The following is a 20,784-nucleotide window of genomic DNA, read 5'->3' as shown; positions in this document are numbered from 1 at the left end:
TAACCGGCTTCTAAATATATAAGCAGCAGTTTCAGTGACACTGGAGTTGGAAAAAGTTGAAAATACTGATCTGATCAGCGTTTAAATCAGACCTGAAGTCTGGGCTAAAGCAGCGGTAAAATGAGAAGTATAAATTTAGAGTTGACTGCAATAATATGACTAACAAAGCAGTTGGTATTCATATTTAATTGTTATTCCTACCACAGTACTGTGCAAAAGTCTCGAGTCACCCCTCATTTCTTTATATTTTGCTTCCAAGGAGCCAGACTTTCTTGTAAAGTGGTCTCGAGCAATAGTTCTCCAGGCTTTCAAAGGTTTTCTTTACACATTGGCTGTTTGTTTTTCACTCATTTTCAATCCAGTCCTCATGCCTGACCGTTTTCAGAGAAATATTTGTTTAAGCTACGTAAAACTGACCCAAGTCCACATAAAATATGGATGAAGTAATACAGACAACTTTGTAAAGAAGTTTAAATTGTATCTTTACACATTTTGTCACCAGCAGCTGGCTACAAAGACTTATTTGCTCCAATTTCTTTAGTGGAGTCGCAGTTTCACTGCCATAAAACAGTATTTTTGAGCCATTAACTGAGAACTTATGTATCTCAGCACAGTGTGCACATTGGCCCCTAAAAAATTTGAGGAAACTGGACAAGTGGAGGACAAAAGAAGTATTGGTAGGCCCGAACTATCTACAGCAGCTGAACAGTATCTGACAGTCATGTCCTTAAGAAATGGGGAAGTGAAGGGAATCTTCTTCTGATCCACTATGTAATACTGGCATCAGATCAGCAAAATCTTCATTTGTCAGCATGAGAATGATCCCAAACTCATGGCCAATACAGTAATAGCATAATTAGACAGAAAACCACATAATGACCATATCTGTCATGGATTGGCCTCCCCAGAGCTCGGCTCTCTACATTACTGAAGCAGTGTGGGATCAGACAACGGAACAAAAGGGAGCCAACATCCGAAGGTGCTTCAAGAAGCCTGGAAAACTATTCTTGAAGACTACTTAAAGAAATCACAAGAAACTCTTTTATCCAAGTTATGTTGAAGAATAAAGGATGTCATACCAAATATTGAGCTTGTTAGAAATGTACTAACTCTAAAATTGATCTGTAGAATTGACCTACATTATTTCCAATAAACAATCTTAAGGAACACTTTGTGTTATCAGAAAGCATGTGGTTAAACTGCACTCACACAGAAGCGCCACATTCAGGAGAAACGACACACCGACAGCAGCTAACAAACAGCTGCCAAAAAATCTTTATTCAGTTATAACCAGACGCCTGCAGAAACTTGAAGTCACACAGATCGCTCTGGAGAAGGTCTAAACTCTACACCGAGTCAAACAACAACAGCACCAGAACGCACTTTGTCAGTAAACACAATTTTACAACAAGAACGATGGCGTTTTCTACACACACAGATCAGTTAAGAAAAAACAAAATGGTACAGGAGATTTAACAGTCAGTGTGCACCGATTCTTCTCAACCGGAGAAAAATCATATATATATATATGTTTGTATATATATATATATATATATGTATATCGATAGAAGTTGTTTGATAATATCGTGGAAAAGAATGCCATTATAATAATAACATCACTGGTGCAATAGAGTACACATTTTGTGATAGATCTTTACTGCAAGTGTTTTGTGTCGTGTGCTGTGTTCACAAAGGATCCCGTGTAGACTCAGTGTGTGACACTGACAGCTGTTGTTGTCGTGCGAGTTATGAAGAAGCAGGCCAGTTTAAATGTGCAGAAAGAGAACATTCAGTCGAAACATGGCTTAGTGTGTGTAAGGTCCAGCAGGCAGAAGAAAAAAACAAACCTCCGGGAATCCCAAATGACAATTTGGGCCGTTTTGGATTTTTCTTGTTAAGAGTTGAACGAGAAGATCGATACGCTGCTATTTAGGGAGGCATTAATGACACGTCCCACAGGGGACCCTGTAGTATGTCTCATTATGTGGACTCCATGATCCCGTTTCCCACCTGTGTGTAGCACAAAATGGGACTTACTGTGCCGTGGGGTTTTGTGGGAGCTAGTCAAAGCAATGTGTGTCCAGCACTGGCGAAAGTTTTTCAACTGAAAGAAAATAAAAAACAAACAAAAAAACCCTCTTAGTTAAATAGTTTAGAGCAGGGATGTCAAACTCATTTTCCATTGTGGGCCACATACAGCTGAGCATCTTTCTGTCAGTGTGAAGAAGTTTAACCACACATTTAAAGAGCAGATCAGTTTTTCCACACGATAAAGTTTTTCTACTGTAGTAAGTGAAATAAAATCAACTCAAACTTTAAGAAATTATAACTAAATAATAAAGTGGGCAGCTCATCGCTCACAGTATGATAGTATGGGGAAGGAAAAAGCTGTAAAACGTATGAAAACACAGTTAAAAGTCAAAAACAAAAATTGCCTTTTTCAGAGCCATCCAGATTGGGGTTTTTGCCGGCCAATTCTAGCCCCCATGCCTTATGTTTGACACCCCTGGTTTAGAGGATGTGGGTAGGTCAGTCTTGCAGACACCAAAGCCCGCTCGTCTGTAAGCCAACTTGTTGCGGCACGTTGTTCTATAATTTGATAATAAACAAGCAGCTGGTATCGATCTTCTCTTCAAAATTCACGATAATGTGAATAAGCATATTCCTACCCTGCAAAGAGAGAAGTGGGGGGGATCAGACACGTGATCGGCCCCACGGACATCTGAGACCTTCTGTTGTGGCGCCAACATGCAGAACCGATTCCACCTTCATGAAAACCAGAGCCTGCGGTTGCACAAATCTCTTTGTCTCGGGTAAAACTGACCCATGTGTGTCTCCTTCTCCCCCCCTCCAGCACCCTCACAGTAAAAGGCAAGCTACCGATTCCACGGACAGCAGCGATTCTTATCATCGAAGGTCACACATGGGGAGCCCTGCGTGCGTGCCCCGTTTCTCATCGTCCTCGTCAATTATTCAAAGACTCGGACGCACGCGGACGCACAAACAGCAGCAGCTCCCCCCGCCCCCTCCCTCACGCGCTCCACCGATAACACCGAACATCGTCTGCGCTCTTGACTCAGAGAGGCCTCCGCGTCCTGTAAACGCGGAGTTACAGCTCATACTGGTTGCCTGATGGAAGGTGATGCTCCGCAGATGCCAGTGTGTGTGGTAATGAATCACGCAGGCGGCCGTTGGGCTGGTGTGAGCAGAAGTGTGTGTAGGGCGGTGAAAATTCATGAGGTACGACAGCTTGAACACTGAAATGTGCATTTATGGTTGCAGGAATGGCTTGACCAGGCTTTGTAGGGAGTAGAGGTGTACAAACACACATACGCACACAAAAAAAGCTTTTGTGGTCACTTGCACAACACAAACACAACAGGAGGAGGTATAAATGCTACATTGAGCAGATGGGACATACCTCGGGCGGTCGTTGGAAACACAGTCCATCATCTCTCTCTCTCTCTCTCTCTCTCTCTCTCACACACACACACACACACAGATGCCGATAACTCCTTAGCGGATCTGTGTTTTTGGACCAGCGGCCCGGTGAGACACGAGCAAGCTCTTCGCATCGTCACATGATGAGATCTGAAGCCACGGGGACATACGCTGAGCAGCAGGGCCACATATCGCACCCATGATCTCACTCAGTGGGCTTTCACACCTCTTTCACTCATATTGTGTTTGCTTGCTTGCGTGTGTGGAGATGAGAGAGGTCTGTGTTGTGTTACATCACTGTTTAATGCGTGCAGTGACAGAAGCCCAAAGAAAAAAGGCGACAAATGTGTTGTCGCTGATGTACGGTTGCATATTATCCCAACAGACCCTGCTTGATACATGATGCCGACTGATATAAATGATGCAGTTGCTTGAGCGATGGATGAAAACGAGAGAGCATCGCCAGTTTGGAAACGGTTCGTACCGCCCCCAAACGGTCTGAGCTAAATCCCTACATCGGCCGCGTACCGCCCATCCCCGTCTTTAGACTCCCCCCCCGCGCGAGACGCCAGCTTCGTGAGAACATAACACTGCTACTCCTGATGGCACAGGAGGAAGGAGGCCTGTGAGACTGATACTGGAGCTCATCGTGAAGTTTTAAGCGGCTTCCTAGGACTCATTTTCAGCACATATAGAAGGAGGAAGAGACTTTGGGAGACTAGTGTTTCTCTCAGAGCTGATGGTGTTTGAGATGTCAGAGGGGGTGTTACAGGCTCATAATGTTGACTGGAGGAGATACCAGAGGAAATCCTTTTGTCTGGTTTAAGGTGGCACTTGCAAAGATTAACTGATTTCTATCTGAAAACTATCTTAATCAGTCATCACAGCCTGCATCCAAATGCCAAAGGGATAGCTCATCAAGAAAGTCTTTGTTTGTTTTCTTGATGAGAGTCGAGAAAACCTCTGAAGCTTGTGGAGAAGTTAGCCTGTCAGCTTAGCTTAACCTCCAGACTGGGAAAAACAGAAGGAGCTCGGTACACTCTGCCACAGCAGCGCCTCTGACGGCTCAGTCACACTAGAGCAAACACAGGACACGGCAACCTCCATGTGAATAGGTTTAAAAAAAAAAAAAAACCTATTCCGAATTTGGAAACCTTTTCCAAATTCATCGGATGATTGCAAGAAGGTGAGGTAACCAATATCACTTTTGATCGCAAGGTGAAACAATTAGTCTGACTCCAATCATTCGTGGGCAGATTGGCAGGTTTGCACATAACTGCCATGTAAAGTCTTGATTATACTCCACAGCAGACAAAGCAAACTGCAGACCCGAGGATTGAGCAGTGAATCTGACATCTGCTTGACGTCTGTCACTTTGGCATGGTGTGTAGATGGTGATTCGTCGTGTTAACTCTGATCGGTCACAAAACTCAAGCAGGCACTCGGATGAACAGCTGATGATTAAATTTACCTCACAGGGACTCGAGCAAAGTCCCTGCTTAATTCAGAAACGCAGACAGATTCCTAGCACGCTGCAACCAACCTGAGCCAGTCCATCAATGACGCTTCTCTTTGCATTCGGGGTCTCGACTCAACTGGTTGCCATTGGGTGTATTCCTACTTACAGGTTACTCAGCGCCTTTGTCATTTTGCAGTTAAATCGTTGTTCTGTCTTCATGTTTTAAATCTGTGAGGTTCGGACTGGACTTACAGATTGTGATATTTGCGGCTTCATCAGTGAATCGCTGCATCAACACAGATTGGATGTAACTTGGCGAACTTGGCCGTGTTCAATCCCAGATGGTTTCCGTCTTATTGCTATTTTATCACAATCTTCATGAACCAAAGTCACGTTGAAGACATGGTCTTCGTCATTGATGCAACCTTTTTGAAGCTGCAATAATATTGGTCACCCTCGGTCTCCACCCACTGTTTTCTCTAGTGTGACTGTTTTGCAGTGACTGAATTGATCTATAAATGGCATCCACCTGTTTAATGGTGCGGTGGAGCATTTCTTCACCCAGACTTGTTACTTTCTGCGGTGCTGGTGGGAGAGCTCGTAGCATCATAATTGATTTTCTTTTCAGTTTGGTTACAGTTAGGCAACAAAACTGATTCTGGTTTGGGTTGAAATACAAAACTTAGAACTAAGAAACAGTCTGGGCCACAATCCTGCTGACGCTGGCAAATTATTGCTTTTTATGCTTTGGTTTTTGTGCAGCTGAAACAAACAAATGGGTCATTTAATTTAAGATTCAAATACGCTGGAGGTGGATTTTGTTGCACACCAACTCAGCCTCCTCCGTTTCTCCCAGTCTCTGTGTCACAGAGAGAAGCCGAGAGCCAAAAAGTGGACACTAGTGTGCCGCTCCTGCAGTTGTGGCATCTGCCAGCTGCTGCTGGGACTGCTCCATAGGACATGTACTGGACATGCAAACATTTCAACCACAAGGACACAAAGTGTCTGCAGCGTTGAGCGCCGCGTCATTGGACACCTCCGGATATCGGCGTTGCTGACATTAGCTTCATATACTTTCACTTCCTAGCTTCAACAGAGCAAAGATTTCTCAAAACGCCTTCGCTGCTTTAAGTTTCTCGACGCCTGGCAGCTGCATCAAAAGCAGAACCGACCCCGTCCAAGAAATGACACCCTAAGCACCTCGGCGTAGAAGAAACGCTCCCAGCTGCGGTTGCCGGTGGTAACAGATGAGGAAGTGTTTGAGATTTTACAGCCCAACTGTGGCACCTAATGCACTGAACAGACTCTGGAGCAGGAAAATGTGTTGCATCTAGTTTACAGTCTGGAAACACATATCAAACATTTACATTTAGAGGCTTCAAAAGGATAGAAAAACGCAACATACCGTGGCGACCACGTCAGGGCGGAGAGCAGCCGCCGCCAAACAAAGTCCCCCTTGCAAAGTTTCTTAAACATCTTAAAATCGGGGAAATGTTGTTTTAAATAATCACCGTGTTTAAGGGAACTCGCGGTTAGACCTCTCAAATCATTTTGTACTGTGTGTGGTCTAAACAGTTGATTCAATCAAGCACCACATGATTCAGGCCTCCTGTGACTGATGTCCACACATGGAAAACATCGGCCTTTTCAAAGCTTTGGGTGTCTTTTCAATCCAGCTTCCCAAGGGCGGTGCATGCAGGAGGAGGGACGACAAAGAATTCGTCCTCAGCATCCAACCAGCTGAGGAATCGGGTACTTTTAAAGAGATTTGCAAACAAAAGCAGAGGATTTTATTTGTAAGCTAAACTGTGACACAGCGTGCAGTCACAGTTTAAACCGAGGACTGCACCGGCTGCTCTCGAGTCCCCGTCCTGGACGCCACAGCACAAGTAGAGCACATTTATATAAAGTCATGTTTTCCCATAATTTCCTTATTTGCATGCACATGCAGTATTAAAAATACAGTTAGACCAGAGCAGTGTATATATATATATTTATATATAGATATAGATATATATATATAATGTTTGAAAAAGGAGTGTAAAAATCCAGTGCGACAGTCATTGAGTTCTTGAGGTCTACATGATTGTAATCAAAATAAAACAGCCAGTGAGGTGATCCAGTTTGGAGAGAGGGCCGAGCTCTCTGTTGCATATTCGAGTTCAAACTGAGGAAGCTGCAGCACAAATACCCTGAAAACAAAGACTGAACGCCGTCTCGACTGTTTAGCGAATTAACATTCCGAATGATTAAAATTCCAATGATAGAATTCCGGCTGACGGAAAGTGAGTTTCTTCTCTCTACCTGATCGCCTCACCTTCACGCCGAACGCGAGCGATGCCCGTTGAGGTTTTCCCGTGGAAGCTGCTTAGCAGCTCAGCGCTAAAAATGGATCATCTCACCGACTGTTTCACATGCCGTTTGCTGAAAACGAGGCTTCCTTGATTTCCCAAACATATCGAGATTGCACCACGACAGCGATTCTTCTTCATGTCAACATATATTTATCTACAAGCCCTTACACAAAGGGGAGAGAGGGTTCATGTTTGGGAAAGCAAAGAGAAGGGGGAAAAAACTAAACAAAAAACACATTGGAAACACAGCATCATCATCATTATCATCATCAGGTTTGGATCAAAAAAATAAGTTTACAGCAAAGAGTAGAAAAGTCACTCGCAGATATCTTGCAACATCTTTCTTTCTGGAGCTGAGACGGGGCTAAAGAGGCCTCTGAACACGACTCACAGGAGAAGTCAGACTAGCCAGCACCAGAAACATTCCTCCAGAGTTTCTCAGAGCACAACGCTGCGACGGCTTGAGGTCCGATCTAGAAACTCCACGCTCATCAAGGCACATTCAACACTCCTCCAAAAGGTAACCACCAGAAATGAGAGGTGGTGGTCGAGAAGGGGGAGCAGCTCTTGGAAACACACACTCAGGACTTCTGAGCGTTTCCCAAAGCCATTTCACCCATCCTTCCACCCTCCTCCTCCTCCTTATTCACATTCCTGAATGAATGAAGGACGGACTCGAGAAGAGGGCCCCTACCCTTTTAAATCGACAACAACAACAACGCTGCCCCCTGTTGCTGCACTGGCAGCTGGAAAGAGGCAAAGACACCCCCCCCCAAAAAATCCTGCCAGTTAGCACAGAAGCCATAAAAACCAGCCCAGAGAGTTGGAAAGCTCTGACACTGCAAACACACTTGTTCCCCAGTCTCAGCAGAGCGCCACCTGCTGTTAGCCTTGCAGAACACTGGAGGGTCTGTGAGGCAAACTGCAGGGCGCAGGGGCAGATAACAGCACCGTGGACTCACGCACATTATCGCCCACTAGACGTGGGTGGGTGGCACGTCTGCAGACACAGCTGAGGTGGGGGCCGGGGAGGGGGGGCACCTGACCAAAGGCACAGCCCGTCACTTTAAATTAAAAAAAAGTAGGAATTTTGATCGTATTATAGTTAGAGATATCACACAAATGTACTGATACACACCGATACTGTAGCTTAGATATACTGTACTGTAGCATATATTGACCTCATAGGTGGATGATACAGGGTATATTAAGTGTCAGCCTCTTGTCACAAAAACAAGCGTCGTCACGTATGAAATATTGATCTGGTTAAGGATCAGCTTACACAAACGAGGGGTCCTCATAAAACTGTCAACACGTGAACTGCTGTTAAAGCTGCCGCCATTCAGGAGCAGTGACAGCCCAAAGTGCAACACGCACGCACGCACACACACACACACACAGAGGGTCCCCCATAGCTCATGAGAGTTGATGTTTATATCGTCCGTAAGTAGAATAATGCTGTCTTGTTTTACTCGGCTCATAAATCACAGCTCAGCCCTTTAATAGGCAGCAGCGAAGTAAACACGACAGAGAACAAAAGCCAGACCAGCCGCTGCCGCTCCGTGTGACAAGAAAACAAAAAACAAAGCAAAAAAAGTCCTCATAAGTATTCATATGGCTCCCTCTCGAGCAACAAGCCCGCCTATCGTGGGCCTTTGATGCCACCGTTTTAATTAAGCTGTGTGAACACGTGTTTATAATGATAGCCCATTTCTGAACTCGTGTTTACGCCTCCACCCCCCAAAATCCCATCAGGTTTCGGGGCTGAGAGATCAGATTAATATGAATGAACAAGTTAGATGATCTGATCGGTGCGATGCTGCCATATGGTGTGCTGCACATCATTAACCTGTCAATTTGGGGGTAAAATGATGAACATCGTGATTTTTTTTTTTCCCCTGCTATTTTCATCTAAATGGGAGTAAATTATAAATTATGCATCTCTGCAAACATCTCCATTTGATAGTTAAATAACAAGATGCTGCAGCCATATGTCTGCACGTTTTGTCAAATTTCATCATGCTCGGTGTACGGTAAGAAAAAACTGCCCGTTTACTCACTCCATCCAGAGCCTTTGAAGGTCTTCATCAGCACTGAAGGCAAATTTAAAAGGGGACCTATGTATTGTGCTACTTTCCTATAATGAGCCTTTTATTCTCTGGTTCGGCTAGAGTAGCTTTGCATGGACTCACAGTTTGAAATAATCCTTATTTATATGACGGGCTACAGTACAAGCCTGATGAGTTCAGCCCCTTTCATTTTTAGCCAGCTTTCCACCGATTGGCTGCCCCTCACAAGCAGCAGTTTTGAACTGCGGGTCTTCTGAAGCAGATGTTTCTGGTTGGCTGGGATCACATTTATTAGTCTGATTATTTTAATATGAGTATAACTGCAACAGTATATGTGACAAAAATAAGAAAAGAACACAACAACCCATTTTAAGCTACTTTACAACCCATAAGTATGTAACTTAGTTCCCACAGTCCTAATTTTACCAGCTGTGGTGATTATTAATGAACCAATTATTAGACTTATGAAACGAGCCCTCCTGCACGGTGAATATTTGATTCTTTTGAGTACGTTTTGAAGCTCAGACTCGAGCAGACTGAGACTGCACAGCTGAAATAAAATGAGAGAATCATATTCAGCTCAAAGATCTGCAGTTCAATGAAAACCGAACCTGCTGATGAAGCCTGAAAGCTCAAGGACCAGTGAGTACATGGACTGTGATTCGATTTTCATCAGCTGTTATTCTGAAGCTCTTTGTTGTTACAGAAAATAACTTCCAAGCTTGAACATAAGAGCTCAGATTCAATGTGAAATAGAAAAAAAGCCGATTTAATATTCTGCCAGTGTTTTCCATCTATTCACAGGGCTGAGCCGCAGACGCGAGGAAACAGTCATCAATAGAGGTCACCGAAATAAAAGCATAAAAAAAAACAACCGTGTATTTTTGTTTGTTTGTTTTTTGGGTGGGTTTTTTATTTTATTTTCATGTTCTACAGCAAAACAATGTTTACAAAATGGCGTTAATGGAGAAACAGCACTGCGTTGAGTGTTTAGCACCTCTGTTTCTCCCTCCACCGAGGGCACCAGGACGTACAGCATGCAAAGACAAACCCTGGCAGAGTGTCTCTGAAAGCACCGTCACGACGAGGCCATCTTTGGGCCATCGAGATGTTCTCAGATCGGGCCACGGTCCACAAAACAAATCCCATCGAGCTTCCCCACGATCCAAGAGGACATGGACGGGTTTCAGAAATATGGCAGCAAATATATCTTTGAGGTAATTTTTTTGGATCACCTCTAAGAGAGGGAGTGAGATGAGCTTATTTTGGCCAAATCTTATTGTCAACCGTGAGATCGGCTCGACAACGCAGAGAGAGGAAAAACTAGCTGCCTGGAAATGCTGCCACTGTAATTATCCAGTGCTCTGAATGAACTGAAGGGACTCGTTTCTGGACAGGACCCTGACTGAATCTGATTGGCTGCCAAATATATATAAATATATTTTAAACATCAGTGGAGGAAAACGATCCAGATGCTGAGACGGAGAAGCCCCATTCAGCCTCAACTAAAACATCCTTAAACCCCAGTGCGGGCAAATCAGGAGTGGACGAGACAGAGAAACGCCACGGGCCGTTAGACGCTTCAGGGGAGTGCAGGAGCACCGAGCTTCAGCAGCAGCCTCCCCCCCCCCCACACACACGCGCTTTGCCCGGGGCTCCTTCAGAGTTCACACACAAGAGCCAGCGAGCGCAAACACACTGAGGTGTCAATCAAACTAATTGCAGGCGGGCCTGCGTGACACGGGCGGGGAACGATGGGGGTGGTGGAGTGGCAGAATTGGAAATATGATAAAGGTTTTAATCAACTGCAGTTTTTGACCCAGCGCCGGCAGTGGAGAGCGTTAAGGTGAAGGAGCTCCAGGCGGGAACGTGAGGGTCACACGCACTCAAAAGAGCCTAATGAGCTTAGTTTATGAAGCCGATGACAACACAGAGTCTCCCTCAGCAGAACATGAAAACAAAAATTATAAACACTTCATATACATATATATATATATATGGATGTGTATATTCATATGTATGAAAATTAAAAAAACTAATTAGTTTCATTTTTTCAGCTTTGAATGCAACTGTTTCTTTCCAGACAATAGATTTGACTTAAACAGTAACATGTTCACAAAACCTCACTGTAACAAGCACAATGGCCTTTCAAAGAGTGACTTGAAGGCTGCGCCTACAGCACGGCTCGTTCATAAGGTGGCATTTGTGATGACAGAGGTCGGCGGTCATTAAAACAAAAAAGGAGCGTAAAAGGAAAACAAATATATACAGAATACAGGAACAAACTAGAAACAGCTGATCAAACGTAAGAGAGCGCCACGACTTTCAGGCGCTTAAACTGGACGAGCGTGTGTGAGTTTATCAGCTGGTGTTGGTTTTTAGAAACTCTGATGAAGCCTGTTTGTGCACGGGTGTGCGTGTGAGAGAGTGTGTTTGACAGAAACCCTCCCAAAAAAGGTCGAGGCTTTCAGGACGATCTTAGAAAGCAGATGGAAAGAGTTGGTCTGCGTTTGTAAACGCTCGGGCCTCGTGATTCTACTTCCTGGCTCTGAGGCGGAAGAAAGGAGGCTTTTCAACCTCCTTTCACCTCAGTAGCCAATCACACAGACTCTTGTGAGCCAAAGCTTTGCGTTCCGAGTGAATTAAGTTAAACGCCAAAGGAGTGACTTAATTAGGTGCCGCTTTGCTCTCCCAAAAATGAAAACAAAAGCTTGCTGCAGAGAATTTAAGGGGGAGCAGCCTCAGGCGGGCGGACAAATATTATTACTCTTTCTGTAACGTCCAGTCAGGAGATGACGCGGAAACACTTCCAGCTTTTAAGAGGGACCACAAAGGAACTGTGTTACACAAAAAGTATCTCACTTTGGGTTTTCAACCCGCCCTTCTTTTGGATATCAGGTCATCAGGAGGCGCCTTTGTGGCGGATGTAAACAAACTTAATTTGTTGGAGTAAAAGTTGGTGCAGGAGGACGATTGCTTTGAACGTTTAATGGCGTCGCATGCTGCTGACTTCCAGTGCTATGAGGAGGGTCTTTAACACACATTGTAGTAGCAGGTAGGTAAACAGTCTTAGTTTCACCAAAAAAAAGAAAAAGAAATAAATGACACCGACTACACTAAACATGGCACCTTAACCAAAAAAAACCCAAAACAAAACGTGAAGGACAGGATAAAGTTTTTGGAGTTTTTGGTTGCAAAGTTGTCATGAAAGATAGAAGCTGTTGAGATAGTGCTGCATACACTTTAAGCTGCTGGTTTGTTTTGCTCTCTTCAGAATCACATCCCTGGTAAAGCAAAGAAACAACGAATACAAGTCGACGTGATCTGCTTTTGATTGTGTGAGAAGAAACCGTGTTTGTGTGTAGATCACTCGTATGGTCCATCTGCTTTCCCTGACTGGAAGTTGGATCTTCTGCTTTATTTGTTCTTTTTTTTTTTTGCATTGGTCATTCATCTCGTGTGTGTTTGTGTACGTGTGTGTGTCTCTTCCTCCTCCTTTCCGACCGTCCACCACCTCTTCCCGGCTATGCCACGCATGCATTCCCTCGGGGCTGTCCGGGAGGCGTGAGGAACCGGGGTAAAAGATCACCTCAAAGTCCAGAATTGGATACAAAGGGACGAACAAGTCGAAGGAAGAACAAAAACTGCGAGCTTTACCTCCACGTGCTTTTTCATAGCTTTCTTCAAACGGACTTCAGAGAGTTCCCTTCTTCTTTTGGATATAAAAGTGTTTTTTACTCTAATCTTTTGAGAAAACACACACTTAAAAAAAAAATAAATCATTTGGCCTTTTTCTCGACCCCCTTCTTTGACAAGACTTTCATTTAAAAACCAGAGCTGTACAAAACATAGAAAGATGCAACACTGAACCCAACATAGAAAAAAGAAAACAAAAAAAACTGCAGAAATCTTTTTTTTTCTTTACACTGTTTAGCTGCACCGAGGTTTTCCCAAAAACTGGGAAAGAAGGGAATGGCGAGCCCACGCTGGGAATCCCGGACGGCGATGTGAAAGGTGACTCTGCCGTCCTGCGGTTGCTTCCACAGCTGGAATGGTTCAGTGGAGCTGATGAGGTTGGGTGGGGTGTGGGACGGAGCCGGAGAACGAGGGCGGGGCCATAGCTTGACAGACAGTTGCGATGTTGATCTGAAGAAAACCGAATGCATGCAGGATGACGCCCCCCCCTTTCCCCCTTGTTTTCCTCAGCTGGAAAACTGCATGGCTTGTTTGTGTGGCGAGCTGCAGGGGACGATCAGTCAGTGAATCTCTGGCAGGCCTTCTTCCAGCGGCACGCGGTGCACCACATGTCGCGGTTCTCCATCCCGTACACCTTACGGCACTTCTTCCCCTCGCCACGCACCTTCCGACTGGAGGAGAGATGAAGACCAACAACACATGAAGCTGTTATATATTAACGACATAACAAACAACAGCACAACGCTTATAACACTGGGCGTTATTATTCCTGGACTTCTTGCCCAGATGCCCACTGCAACAAACTGATTAGCTCCCTTTAAGGCCAGCCTCCCTGGAAGAAAGCTTTTTTCTCACTGGTTGCCCCTCAAAGCCGCAGGAGGGTGGAGCTACTTAGGGACATCATCTAAGATGTCATAACCGAGCTAAAAGAGCAATCGCGAGTTTTCAGCTCATAGAGATTACTCATGTTTACACTGACCTCACTATTTGAAACTTTGTCCGCTATGAAAGCATACATTTGAAAACCAAAACCAGAAAACCAGGAAGACTACAACATGTTAGAGATTAACATGAACACAAATCTATCTGACATGTTTCACATGTTTGCAGATGAAGTTGCTGTCTCAGCTTGTGTGTATCTTCTTCCTGACAACAGCGTATAGTTCCTCTGTGGGGTTCAGGTCAATGGCCAATCAGGTACAGCAATAACACGGTCAGCAAAATATTTGGCAGTTTTGGTCCCAAGTCCTCCCCACAGTACTCCAATCCTCCACTACAGCTGTCTGCAAACAGCCAGCCTTTACAGCAGTGACCTTCTGCGGCTCATCTCCCTGTGTGGGCTGTAGATGATCGTAGATGATCGTCATCTGGAGGACCGTAAAGCATGTAGTCTTCCCCATGATTGTGGCTGTGTTCGCTGCACTAGACTGACAGGCACACACTATTTAAACCGTGTTTATAGCAGTTTACTCAAACTCGAAATGAAATATTCTAATAACGTGAGATATGGTTTTTTTTAGCTGTAGGCCACAATTATCAAAGTTAAAACAGAAATGCTGAAGCGTTATGGTTTCTATGTAATGAGTTTAAAATAGATTAAATTTTCACTTTCTTAAATAACTGATGGAACATATTCAACTTTTCACATTCTAATTTTTTGAGGTGCGTCCATATGTTGGAAGAAATTTCCTTTTTGCTAAGGAAAAACATGACATCTGTCTCCTCCCAGTCCCTCCATTGTGCTAAGCTAACTGGTTCTTTTTAATTACGCCACTGACTGCAGAGATAGATAAACATAAATCTGAGCCTTATTCCATTTTTCAGGTTGCAGCAAACAAGCTGAAAGAGAAAGATTTAATTCGACCTTTAACTGAAGCTATAACCAGTCATACGGTGAGACTGTGAGAGTTCAGTACCTGAGGGCAGCGGTGGCTCTGGGAGGGGACGAAAGCACTGCAATGGTCTGGGAACGTTGGTCACCGAATCCTTGGCTTTTACTGGGAGACACCTGGAGAACGAGAGCAGATCATGAATATGAGAAAGACGAGCTGCGTGAAAGCAAAGGCTGAGCCAGGCTCTCTCACCGTGGTCCCGGTGAAAGTGACGGGTGGCGACTGCCAAGAGATGCTGAAACTGGAGCTGTTGGTGGGAGTGAAGCTAGTGGACGCCGAGCCGGCCGAGTTGTTGCTGCTGCTGGACGGGATGGACACTGGAGCCGTGGCCTGAAGGCAGAGGTCAAAGGTCAAAATATTAAAGTTAAAAATATCACTATTTTTAACTTTTATTTAAATTCAGCATATTGGAATACTTTTATTTCTTTTAGTATTTGTTAATTGATGCAAAGCTTCTTTGTATTGGGATGTCAGACAGTGGTTAGTGAAATCCTCAAGCTGAACATTTTTTTCTGCTTTGAAACTCGATTTAATGATCAAGCGCCCAAAAAGCATACCTTGCTTTAATCTCTTTTTTTGCTTCCAATTAAAGCCATAATTTATAAAATTATCATTTTGTGCTCAAGACCATAAACTAATCAGAAACGTGTTAATGATGTCACAACCAACAGAGCTGAGGGTCTTTTCCCCATAGACTTAATATCAACTGGAACCAGGGGAGTCTCCCCCTGCTGGCCATTAGAAAGAAAGCAGGTGAATGACTTCCCTTTTTTTACCCAGAAACTACACCTGTCTTTTACATACAAGCTATGTGTATACTGCAGGCTACTGATTGGCTGGAGATGGGACTTTTCCATCTTTTCTGACACTGAGTTTACCCAGAGGAGGTTTCTTTTTTTTTGGTCAGATATCTCTTTCTATTACATTTTTTTGATTAAAAAAAACCTCTTGATTTTGTTATTTTCTAGGTGAGGTACATTTTAATGGTCGGATATATATACTTTATTCAAAGAATAAAGGCAGATTATTGGCCTTTATCAGAAACATAACTACTCATGTCAGACCTAAAGTGTGCAGCTCTGCATTAATATTAGATGCACAGATATTAATGGAAAGCTAATGGCGGTTATTCTTCAAACAATAATCTGAAAACCGAGGCTAAAATAGATAAATTGTGTCATTTTTCAACCTTTAATTAATTATTCAAACCTGCTGCTTGTGTGTTGATAGACCGCAACTGTTAGCACAGCTGCTATAGGGATGGAGGGACCACAAGTCGCTGCGAGATCTTTAGTGTGTTTACGAACACTGTGACACATCGTCAGCGTAACAAGGACCTCGATAGTAATGTGTGAGAAACTGAGGGACGTATACAGAGCACATCAGTCTTCATCACCTGGTAGGCATGGTCCGTGTGGATGAGGTAGAGAGCGCTGGGTGCAGAGCGGCTGAGCGGCGTGGTGCCGCCGGCGTGGGGCTCCTTGGTGTCAGAGGACTGAGTCGGTTTATGGGAGTCTGGCAGCTGGCTGACCGAGGGGAGAGGAGACGGGGGAGGAGGCGGGGGAGACAAGACAGAGGGCGAAGCTGGGGACAGGCTGCTCAGCCCGTCGGCCACCGAGTCCGTGTTCAGCTTAATCTCCGTGTAGTAGAAGTCCTCCTCACCGTCGCTGAGGTCTGAGTCACAGTTACGACTGAGAGACGAGCGCAGGGGCAGGACAGACAGAAATACATCATGAATGTAAATCTCCACCTAAAGGTCAGGTTAGCCATCTATCCAGCATCACTGGGACATATTACTCTGCTGATAACCCGTAAGTCATTAACCAGAGGCAGGATATGAGCAGCAGAGCAGTTTTTGAGGCTTTGAGTGGACTTTATCTCAGGTGTGTATGCACACCGTCTGTGTCTTACCCCAGGTGGATGGTGCGGATGTGTCTCTGAATGCCAGCGGCAGTACTCAGCACCTTGCCACAGTTCTTCCACAGGCACTTGAACATCACCTTCATGGAGTTCTGCAGGAGACACACAGCACATCAGTGTTTCGCTGGCGCTCTGATGCCAACTTCAAAGAGTCACACGCAACAACTGCAGGGTACATAACAAGAAATCATACACATGAAAGCTTCTTTTCTCTGAAGGATGTGTTTTTAATATCTGCCATTAACACAGAAAAAGTTTATCTGCACCACAGACATGTTCAGATAAAGGTTACAGAAAAATATTTTTTTTAGGTTATAGAAAAACTCTCTTTTTCATTAACGAGCAGGTGTACCTAATCAAGTGGACAATGTACAGTATAAACTCACTGATAACAGTCTTAAACCAACAGTTGGTTTAAGACTGCACAGAAATGAAAATTCGCTCAGGTAGCAAAGTAGGTACAAAAAAATATATCCACTGGTTATTATATATATACTATTATTTCCATTTAAAAAGTGTAAAATTTAAATTGCAACTTGCTCTTTCTTTTGCACATCACATGCCATTTTATTTTAAACGAACAAACACATACATAGAAATCACATGTAGGGGCTGTTTTTGGAGTAAAATAACCATAATTTACAAAATTAAAGCGATATATGGAGATAAATATAATTTCTCAGATTAAACATGCTGCTGCACTGCCTCGCTAACTGTTCAACGTCATACCTGTCCTAGATTAAAATGCGGATATGCCATGTTTATGTTGGGAATTTAAAGGATTTAAAGGACTTTAAAAATGCAATCTCCTTCAGAGTGATCATTTTATGATACCATATTTAAAGTCTTTGCGTTACACTATAAAGTGTCACTTTGAAATGATGTAGATTAAAACCAGGGGGGAAAACAAAATAGACACACAGCTTTAATGCAGCATCTATCTCTGGTGTTACCGTGAACACAATGGCGGTGATGCTCCAGTGTCTCTGATCTGCCTAATGTAATTAAACCTCCGGCGTCCTACAGAGGCCGTGTATTGTTTTCATGGAGTAAAAGAGCCCCATGAACTTCCTCCCTGCCCTCCTGCACTCTCGCTCCGAGCTATTATAAACTGTTTTATAGCCACGTCTGTCAAGCTATTGTTACGCAGGCTGATTTAACTTTGACAACATGTTTTATTTCTAATTTTCTCTCTCTTTCAGAAACACACTCTCTCACACACACACACACACACACACACACACAACAATCACGTGCCCCCCTTCCCCGATTGCATTGTTTTGTCTTTGCGTAACAAAAGCCGATTTTGTGTGTTGGCGAGCGTGTGCGCCCCTTTAAAGCAACATTTCACAGTTAATTAAATGGGGAGCCTCAAACGGTGCGGGGCTGCCAGGAGAAAAACAAGAGCACGCGAGTAGCATGTAGATAAGTTCACGAGGAAGCCTGGCATCTGCACGTATAGATTGTGTGAGTGCGACTTGTTAAGCCAACATTATAGGAGCTTTCGGAGACGCTGTTCATGCCTCCGTCTGCGCTCTCGTCCTTTTTCATGTAATTCCTGTTAGTCACTCTTTAATTTTTCATCCACAACCTTCATCTCTCTTCCCGTTTCTCCCTCTCTTTCTCCTCCCTCCACGCCCTTCTTTGTGATCTTCCCAATTATCCGAGTACACTGCGCCAACGTGGAGCTCACTAAAGAGTCTATCGATTTTTTTCCCCCCTTGTCTTTTCTTTTTTTTTTTAGAGGGCCGGCAGAATCTTTTCTGTTTGCCGTTGAGGGTATTGAAATCATTACTGTGTTTTTGAGAGGAGCTACACGCGAAGGCTGAGGAAGTAATTATTAAGGACAAATGTCTGGGGAGGACACACTCAAGCAGCGAGAACGGAAGAGAGAGGGGAGAAAACAGAGGCGAGAGCAGGGGAGAGGAAAGAATGAAAGGAGGGGTAGATGGATGATACCGTCGGCACACTGGCACACAGGAGCGCCGATAAGCAGAGGAGAGCCCCGAAATGAAGGCAGAGAGAGAGAGAGAGAGAGAGACGCAATATACGTCGGACAAAATAACGAGTGACAGCGTGGTGTAGATGTGATGAGCTGTCAGTGGCGCGTAGTGATGAGACGAGGTGAAATGATTAGTGTGAAAGAAAGTCTGTGTGTGGCGAGGACGCGTGACACGAAACTCAAGATCGGAGCAAAAAAGGCTTTGTGTCCTTTCCTGTCCAATTTCCCTCTCCGCCTATCAGTCAGAAACTAAATTACATCGGTAACCTCACAGGTTAATATTACAGAAGAGAAATCAACCAGCTCATGTACACGTGGCGGGATCTCAAAGACAAGTTCACGACCTTTATTCTTACCTCCAGATATGCCTGCTATCAGGATCAGTGCGACTGTTTCCTTCAAAAAAAGCTTTGAATGCACCACACGGTAATAAAAGTGAAGCCACAAGTGGGACAAAAGCACCTGGAAACATACCATCATATCTCCTTCCCTTAACCCCGTGATGATTAACTACTAACAGTGCTGATGTTTAACAATAAAAAACTGCTACCATGTTAATATGGGTGTATCAGAAATAATCCAGTGCTGATAACTCCCTGAATGACAGTCATTCTTATTTCTCTTGATGCTGCATTGATGGCAGATGTTTATCATGTAACTTGGCTGCTGATTATTATCCATGAAGCGTAACTGCTTTTGTACAGTTAAAGTTCTTCAACAGTATTTTGAGTCTAAAAACACACACTAACAAAAATTAAATTTAACCACTGAGTTTGGCTCAAATCTTTATTGGCTTCGTCTCTTTTCTACTAAATTTACAGAACCATCGAGATGATATTAGCATAAATTCAACTGACTCGAAAAATCGTGTTGGGAAAGTGGTTTTCATCATTTTGAAGGGGCATTTGATGCTTGTCCTTGTTTTCTGTGTATATGATTTTCCCCGTACAGCAGTGATACTCGCTTTAAAGATTTCAAATAACGAGGCCAACGCATGTACAAGTAATCCCTCACAGGGAGTCGGCTCAGGCTGCTGTTTCATGTGTTTTTTGTCCTACTCTTGTCTCTGTCATTGAGTAAGGATATAGCTAATATGATCACCTCAGTGTCCTCACCCTCCTCTACCCTCTCTTTAAAAGAAATGTGCCTTAAAAAGACATCTGTGTCAGGCAGGGGAAGCGCATCAAGATCACAGGGCGAGAGGCAGGGTACACCCTGGACAGGTCGCCAGTCTGTCACAGGGCTAACACAGAGAGACAGACGACCATTCACACTCACATTCACATAATCTAGATAATCTAGAATCACCAATTAACCAAACCCCACTAAACTCATGTCTTTGGACTGAAGCCAGAGTATCCGGAGAACCCACACAGGATTTTTACCCAGCTAAATGGTATTCACCTTGCGCTTGCGAGGGATGGGCTCATCAAAGAGCAGGCTGCTCCCGTCCTGCTCATCCAGAATGGGGTCTTCAGGTCCTGCGGGGCCAGGCCCCACCCCTCCCAGGCTGGGTACACGGAAGGGCTTGAAGCTGTCTGCAGAGAGCGGTGGGGATGGTGTGGAAGGGTTGGACTGATCGCTCGGAGCAGACCAGCTCCAGTAGCCCCCCGAGGAGCTGTTGCTCGATGGGGTGAAGGGTCCGGCCGAGCCGTTGTCTTTCCACGATCCACTCAGACCCTCTGAAGACACAGAGGAACAGGAGATGGAGAATTTATCTAACAGAAGCTCAAACTTCTTTAGTTATATCTGTAAATGCTACAAACACAACAAAGGATGAGATCAAGACATCCAATTAGGTTCAGACAGCTATATTTGCACTTCACAAAAAAAGAGCCTCCCAGAAGCAGTCTTCACTATGACACAAGAAAATAAAGGTTACTCTCCTGTTGTGTGATTCCACCGAGACACTTCCAAGGTCTTCTTTTTTTTTAACATCAAAGAAGAGTTT

At 44.2% G+C, this 20,784-nt stretch overlaps 1 protein-coding gene across 1 annotated transcript in view; it reads right to left on the bottom strand.

Annotated features, from left to right (window-relative positions):
* Positions 1-1,252: 1,252 nt before the first annotated feature.
* znf704 (zinc finger protein 704) overlaps positions 1,253-20,784 on the bottom strand; it is a 64,005-nt gene continuing 44,473 nt past the window's right edge. The window contains exons 4-9 of the mRNA XM_006787865.3: positions 20,238-20,515; positions 16,823-16,923; positions 16,308-16,602; positions 15,104-15,241; positions 14,936-15,027; positions 1,253-13,690 (exon numbers count right to left, since the gene is read on the bottom strand). Coding sequence (XP_006787928.1) covers positions 13,576-13,690; positions 14,936-15,027; positions 15,104-15,241; positions 16,308-16,602; positions 16,823-16,923; positions 20,238-20,515 — 1,019 coding nt within the window. The 3' untranslated portion in view covers positions 1,253-13,575. The remainder of the gene's footprint in view (positions 13,691-14,935; positions 15,028-15,103; positions 15,242-16,307; positions 16,603-16,822; positions 16,924-20,237; positions 20,516-20,784) is intronic.

Source organism: Neolamprologus brichardi, chromosome 22 (genome assembly GCF_056152115.1).
Source record: "Neolamprologus brichardi isolate AB-2024 chromosome 22, ASM5615211v1, whole genome shotgun sequence".
Classification (NCBI taxonomy): Eukaryota; Metazoa; Chordata; class Actinopteri; order Cichliformes; family Cichlidae; genus Neolamprologus; species Neolamprologus brichardi.
The sequence above is the reverse complement of the archived record's forward strand: the minus strand, read 5'-3'. Positions and strand labels throughout refer to the sequence as shown.